At 49.0% G+C, this 7,823-nt stretch overlaps 1 protein-coding gene across 1 annotated transcript; it reads right to left on the bottom strand.

The window, feature by feature from the left end:
• Positions 1-6,511: 6,511 nt before the first annotated feature.
• On the bottom strand, positions 6,512-7,060 carry LOC137620896 (uncharacterized). Its single transcript, XM_068351341.1, has one exon. The coding sequence runs from the start codon at positions 7,058-7,060 to the stop codon at positions 6,512-6,514; it is 549 nt and encodes a 182-aa protein (XP_068207442.1).
• Positions 7,061-7,823: the final 763 nt, after the last annotated feature.

Here is a 7,823-nt window from a genome sequence, read left to right as displayed (position 1 = left end):
CACTAGGGTCAACACAGGCACCCGTTGAGTTAGAGTCCCGAAATAACTCACTGTTCTACACAGCACTAAGCAGCTGGTTTCAATACACTACCTGCTGCTACCACGAATCTTTTAACTTCGTGCACCTACTTCGCATAGTATTTAAAGAACATTATTGAGGATTTCCAGCCTGTGAAGGATCGGAGGCTTTCAAAATCCATACCTTGGAAAAAATTTAAAGAGGAGGCAACTTTCCTAGGATCATGACCTGCGGGTGTACTGTCAGGATCCACTCTGCGAATAAAGTAGGTGATTTTCGCCCTTAGTTGTTTAAGTGACCGGTCACTACCCGATGTTTCTCCTTTAAAAAGCTGTCCTCCGCCAAAGTCTGAAGTTCTTCGAAGATAGACCTTAAGACTCTCTACTGGGGATAGAGACACATCTTCCTTCAGAGGGCCGATTCTCCAAGGTCCCCATCTCTTGGTGGGAGTTCATTTTTGGCAAAAAACGTAGGGTCAGGGAAGAGGGTAAGTTCCCCCGTGTCGGCGAACTGTATCTGGCCCTCTTCTCTTGATAATGCCACTATTTCACTGACTCGGGCCCCCAATGCGAGAGCAAAGAGGAAAATTACTTTTTGAGTCAAGTCTTTCAGAGGGCAAGATTTGTTGTCCAAGCTAGAAGCAAAATGGAGCACCTTATCCAGGGACCAGGTGATGGGTTTCGGTGGAGGTGCTGGACAGAGTCTAGCACATGCCTTCGTAAGTTTGTTAAAGATTTCGTTGGACAAATCTATTTGCAAGGCGTACAGTAGTGGTCTTGCCAAGGCCGATTTACAAGTGGAAATCATGTTGGCCGCCAAGCCTTGTCCATGAAGGTGAATAAAGACATGCAAAAATCTATGGAGATTTCCGTAAGGTTTTTTGCCTTGACAAAGGACACCCACTTCTTCCAGGATGATTCATATTGCCTTCTGGTAGACTTTCTTTTGTATTCCTCTAGTTAGTCTAAACTTTTCTTCGAGATTCCAAACCTTTTCTCCACGGCTAGGGAGAGAAAATGAGATGAATGTCTTGGATTTTCTTTGATGAATCGAAGACAGTCGACTTCTGCACCTGCTGAGAGATAACTGGGCCTGGCAGAGGGATGAGCTTGGGTTGTAGCTCCAGGACAAGGGGAAACCAGTTGCTCCTGGGCCACTTGGGCTGCTGTTCCCTTGAAGGTTCTCATTTTGGAGAGGACTTTCAGCAGAAGATTGGGTGGAGGGAACAGGTAAATCTTGGACCATCTGTTCCAGTCCAGGGACATGGCGTTCACTGCTTCCGCTTTGGGGTCCTCGTATGGGGCCACATATAGAGGAACTTGATTGTTGTCGCTCGTCGCGAAGAGGTCGATCTGCAGTTCAGGGACTTGACGGGAGATGAAGGAGAAGGATCTTGTGTCTAGGGACCATTCCGACTCTATGGGGCTTGTCCTCGATAGAGCGTCCGCCGTCACATTGCGGAATCCTTGCAGGTGAACTGCAGACAAGTGCCATTTTTTCTTGTCCGCCAGGCGGAAAATAGGCAAAAGCACTTGGTTGAGGTGGGGCGATCTTGAGCCCTGATGGTTGAGACATCTGACTACTCCGGAGTTGTCCAGAGTTAGACGAATGTGGATCGAAGGACGAGGAGATAGTTTCTTCAGAGTGAGAAGAACCGCCATGGCCTCCAAGATGTTGAAGTGAAACGTCTTGAACAAGGGAGACAATCTTCCTTGAACTTGTCGTTGGTGGGAGTGACCCCCCCCCCCTCTCTAGCGAGGCATCCGTATGGATGTTGATCGATGGAGGTGGTGGTTGAAGAGGGACAGATCTTTTCAAGGACCTTGTTTCTGACCACGGCTTGAGGAGTGAGCGAATCCTGTTTGGTAGGGGTCTTTTGAGATCTCTTCGAGCCATGGATGCGTTTCGTCTCCAGACTCCTGAAGCATCCTTTAGCTGTGCTCGTAGCACTGGGTTTGTCACTGAGGCGAACTGTAGGGAGCCGAGTACACGCTAGTGCTGTCGTCTTGAAATTCATTTGGATTTGAGAAGTCTTTTGACAGACCCGGCTATTTCCTTCCTTTTCTTCAGAGGGATGGAAAGGCAGTGAGACTGAAGATTCCAATGGATTCCTAACCATTGAAACTTCTGAGCTGGAGACAGGCGAGACTTCTTGGTGTTGATTTTGAAACACAGATGTTCCAGGAATTGGGTCACCATTCTGCAGGCTCGTGAACATTCTTCTGACGATGTCGACCAAACCAGCCAATCGTCGAGGTAAGCCATCACCTGGACGCCCTGAAGGCGTAGCTGGTGGACGATCGTGTCTGCTAGTTTCGTGAAGATTCTTGGAGCCACATTGAGCGCGTAGGGCATGGCCCTGAAGGCATAGTTTCTTCTTTGGAGCCTGAATTCTAGGTAGGAGGAAGCTTGGTGATTCATTGGAATGTGCCAATAGGCATCCGCCAGGTCTATTGAGACCGTGTAGGCCTTGTGAGGCAGTAGGGCTCATATATGTTGAAGAGTCAGCATCTTGAATTTGTTGTTCACAATGAACTTCTTGAGAGGGGACAAGTTGAGAATGACTCTGAGCTTGTCTGAGTCCTTCTTGGGAACACAAAACAATCTTCCCTGGAACCTGGTGGACTTTACCCTCTTGATCACCTTCTTGTTCAAGAGTTCTAGGACATATTCTTCTAGGATGGGGGTTGAGGGCTGGAAGAATTGGTAGAAGGTTGGAGGTGGTTGTATCCAGCTCCACCCTAGTCCCTTCTTGATGATGATGAGTGCCCAAGGATCGAAGGTCCAACGATCCTGAAAGTGGCGGAGTTTTCCTCCTATCAGAAGCACTTCATTGCTTCTGGTTTCCCGAGGGTTTGCCACCTCAGCTGCCTGCTCCCCTTCCTCCTCTGCCTCTGGAAATGCGACAAGAGGAGTCTGCCAGAGCCTCTACCTCTGGGACGAAAGGTAGTGGACTGTCTTTCGTAGGCAGGGGTGAAGAGAGGGGATTGGGACACCACCGGCTGAGGGACCAGCTGAAAGGTCTGCTGTGGCTGGGCCACTATCTGGGGAGTAGCGGGAGCCGGAAACTGACGTTTGGGTTGACGCTGTTGGGGTCTACGTTTAGAGGATTTTCTCTTAGGTTGTGGGCCTTCATCCTGAAAGGACTTTCTCTTACGGGACATGCCCCACTTGTTGAGAAGGATCTGATTCTCAGTGTCAGCCTTGTCCACAATCTCCTTAACCAAAGCTGTTGGGAAGAGATGTTTGCCCCAGATGTTGGAGATCAGTTTCCGGGGTTCATGTTTCACCACTGCATTGGCGAACACGAACTCTCTACAGGGTCTCTGGGCCTTGATGAAGCTATACAAATCCTTCATCATGGTCACAAGGTGGGTCTTAGCAAGAACCATGTAGAAGTCCGGGACCCGAATGTCCCCGGCCATTGCTTCAAGTTGAACCTGAAGGGATAGGGAGGCAGCTAGCCTCTCCTTGGTCTCCTGTTCCCTACGCAGTAGATGGTCGTTCAGCTTGGAGAGATCTTCGTTGAACTGACGGCTAGCGACGTCAGGTTCCAACTTCCCAACCGTGAAGGTAAGCTGGCTCTCCTTCCAGCTTTTATCGTCGGGGGGTAAGGCGAGGGAGAGAGGCCTACACTCCTCCAGTATAGGGCAGGGCTTTCCTTCCTCCACCGCCTTCAAGACCGCGTTTAGAGCCTTTTCCATGAAGGGAAAGATCATGGTAGGAGGAGCAAGAAAGGATGGATGCTTCTTGCTCAATACCGGCATCTTTGAGCTAGTGAAGCCTCGGCTCTTGAGGCAATCAGCCAGCATAGTCTGGGCCTTAGAGTGCTCGAAAACGATCACTTCTTTAGGTTCGGTCTCCTCCCTGGAGGCCGGTTCGGACCTGAGTCTGACGTAACAGTCTGGATATGCCTCATAGCTCGGATAGAACTCTACCTCTTCGAGGGGGACGGCACCCAATTTGTCGTTGATGAAAATTGGGCCTGTCGTTACTGGCATGTGCTCGGCATACCTCCTGGGATTTGACACCGAGCAAGGAGGAAGCTGTTTGACCGAGATTTTCTTAGGTTGCTTCCAGCCCATAAAACGTCTCTTGAGGTCCTCTTGGGCCTTGCGGAACCTCTCTTCCATGAGTGCCACCAGGACCTGGATGGTATCTTGGGTGGTTGGCAGCGCAGGAAGCGAAGCAGCAGAGGTAGAGGGAACTGGCTCCTCGACCACAGCAGAAGCCGCAAAGGGTGCTCGGGCGACCTCGCCCTCCGAATCAGGGAACTCCAACTGATAGTCTTCTTCTTCCTGACCCTCAGTCATGAGGGTCCTTTCAGTATTTTTGGACACGTCCGACATCCCCTCCACCTCGTCGATGTGACAGCCTTGGAGAGCGGCCGTAACGTCCGGTTCAACCGTAAGTTGGACACAAGGGATCTCGCCCTTAGGGATCACGGCATCAGCCGATGTCTTAGGGAAGAGAAGGGCCCTCATCTTCTCGGGGAGATAAGGCCCTGTGGCGTTCTTCTGGAAACCACGCACCCACTTGCGCAGTTTCTCTCGTGCATTGTCCCGGGCCTCCGCGGACGGAGGGTTGTCGAAAGCCTCATCAAGAAGGCTTTTGCAGACTGAAAAAGTCTGAGGATCCCAATACTTGAGATTCCCTTTCTTGGTGGCACAGGCGGCGTGGGTCCGGCACGCCAGATGCCCATAAAAGTCAGGGCGACGAACTCCGCAGAAGGAGCTCTCACACTTCACGTGCTCCTCCTGTAAAAGGAAGAGACAATGAGTACTTGAGTCATTATATCATGACTTACAGTAATCTTAGATTAAAATTTAAGTAGCAACTTATAAAATATGAGATTCATTTTGGTTATGAGCTCAGGATAGGTGAGCTAGAAAAGAAGTAGGAAGACACATATTTGTGAATCCTGCCCAGCGAACTGCCGCGACCTTACACTATAATTAATTCCTTAGAACCTGTAGGGTTCTAAAAAGGGGGAAAGAGCATCCGTTCGGATGACCCAAGCTTAGGCTTCCTCTGGGGAATTAATCATAGAGAGGTGCAAAGCTGAAATCATTCAGTTTATATAGAGAAAAGGGGGGAAAATTAGAATACTGTAAACCCCCTTTTGCAGGTTCGGTCCCGGCAAGAGACTGCACAAGGAAGCACAGAATATGCTGGAAATGTTTTACTGTACAATCGTATACAATAGTCATTGTTCTATGGTAGGAAATACCAGAGGAGAACTGACTAGTCTACACAGCTGCATGAGCCGGCAGTCGGGAGGGGTGATTGTCCACTGTGAACCGAGGCTAGAAGCACCGGCAGATTGACGGCAGGCCGGAGGTCTGTCTAGTGAGGTGAACCCATCAATGGCCACATACCAAGTGGCAGAGAGACAGGAAGACACCATGGGAATGGCGGATCGCCGACAGGACGGTGGCCCCGGGCAGCCGGCAATGGTAGACCATCGCTGACATCATCCAATGAAGCAGGAAGGTTACCCAAGATGCCGGTGGCTAGCGCCAGCAAGTGGAAGCGACAGTGGACCGGCACCAAGATAGAAAGAGAGAAAGGTAAGGAGGGAAGGTCTGGAAGGGTAATACCCAGTACCCAAACTAACTTTCCTCCGGAAGGATAGTTCACATGAAAGGGGGGATACGCCTATCATCCAGCGGCAGAGAGCCCACAGACGGTTATGTTGCCTGTGGTAGCCCAAGGGAGGGTCAGAGAACACTCAAGGAGGGAGGGCTTCCACCAGCAGGCCGACCGCCGGCACTATGCCTTAGTTCAACTATGTTAGGGAAGTGTAGAAGAACGGCCATCTAGCAGAAGAACACAGCCAATCCCACAACTCGCCGGCAAGCGGAGGAGTTGTAGGACGGCGGACAGGGGTGTGATGGCAAGCCAACACAAAGGGGCAGAGTGGGGAGAGGGGGAAAGGGTCCTGAGATGGAGTGATAAGGGGGTGGGGACACACCCTTACACCCCCAAGAGAAGGGAATCTGTTTATAGGCTAGACTATCTAGGGGGGAGAGAACGCTCTCCAACCTAAGGTGAGCTAGCTCAGCTTAGGTACAACACTAGTGTCCTATCCTAAACTACAGTACCACGACGATTAATTTGCCACTAGCCTATTTGGTGCGGTCGTGAGACCTACCACTAACTAAAATGATCTGGAAAAAAAGAAAATGGTTATTGATAAATATATGAAATTTTAACTGAGTACTCACCAATCATCACCTAATACTTGGAAGGGCCAAACTTGTTCTTCTTACAAGCTTCAAGTCGTCTGGGCATGAAAGAAATCAAGTTTTCACAAAGCGCTGGGTCGATGCTTTCCCAGACCTCGCGTATGGCCGCCTTGAGTTTTTCAACTGTAGAGACGTCCCTGTCCTGTAATTTGCGTTTAATTAACGCCCAAAGGTTCTCAATAGTCGAGAGGTAAGGGGAATTAGCTGGCCACTTATTTAAAAGCTTCATGTCACAATCAGAAAATCAATAAAGGATCAAAGGAGTTGTGCGGCAACGTGCCCCGTCCTGTTGAAAAGTGTCGCAGCCAGTCTCTTCAAAACTCGTCTCTAAAACATCGTTCAGTAATGCATAATAAATTTGTTGGTTGACCCTTACGTTCTTCTCAAACACAACCAACTCTCCAACACCACCAAAACCCACATAACCCCATACCATTACCCCCACAGGGTACTTTTCACCCCTTTGGCAAAGCCTTTCGTCATTCGGATTGGCGCGTGGACTCCGCCACACTTTCAAACAATAGCCAAAACTAACTAAGAACGTGGCTTCATGACTAAACAACACTCGTTTCCACTCATCTACGCCCCAATGACCATATTCCTTGACAAACTCCTTTCTTTGAACCTTATGTTTAGCAGTAATAAGGGGCTTCTTCCGCGTAACAACTTTCTTGAAACCTAGTTTTTTGCTAAGGTACTTGCGCACAGTGCTAACAGCCACGTTTCCCAAAATGTTTGTGTTTTCTCCCTTAAATTTACGTGCACTGTGTGGTAGGATGAAGCTCTGCCTCATGTTTCAACACCCTAAGAGTTCGCTCAGACACTTTCATATGCCTCCCAGTGCTCTTTGAATGGCCGGGTACGGTGGTACCCCCCGACGCCCTATACTTAGCGAGGATATTCCTAATGGTTCTCGGCTTTATACCAGTTTGTTCACTTATTTGTTTTGTTTTTAAACCTATTTTGTGACTCTATCACTCTCACAATGTTGTCGTGGGATGTATAACCCGTGGACATTACTAATATGGTCACTACAACACTCTAAACCCAGGCGCTTAGGTCAAAAATTGGGTTTAAGGCCGCATAAAAAGTTTAACAAACGTTCCTCTAAACACTTCCGTAAGAGACTAACGGGTTAGTGCAGTCCACCCCCGCACTCAGGAAAGAATGAGAAAGATGTCAATTAGTGATTTTTTTGCTCAGGTATTTTTTCACTGAAGTTAGACCGTATTTACCGCTTTTCACAGCTACGCGACACTTTTCAACTGGACGGGGCACGTTGCCACACAACTCCTTTGATTCTTAATTGGTTTTCTGATTGTGACATTAAGCTTTTAATTAAGTGGCCAGCTAATTCCCCCTGACCTCTCCCCTATTGAGAACCTTTGGGCGTTTATTAAACGTCTCTACGGTTGAAAAACTCAAGGCGGCCATACGCGAGGTCTGGGAAAGGATCGACCCAGCGCTTTGTGAAAACTTGATTTCTTCCATGCCCAGATGACTCGAAGCTTGTAAGAAGAACAAGTTTGGCCCTTCCAAGTACTAGGTAATGATTG

The sequence above is a fragment of the Palaemon carinicauda genome, chromosome 27, assembly GCF_036898095.1.
Source record: "Palaemon carinicauda isolate YSFRI2023 chromosome 27, ASM3689809v2, whole genome shotgun sequence".
Classification (NCBI taxonomy): domain Eukaryota; kingdom Metazoa; phylum Arthropoda; class Malacostraca; order Decapoda; family Palaemonidae; genus Palaemon; species Palaemon carinicauda.
This window is presented reverse-complemented; position numbering and strand designations above follow the sequence as displayed.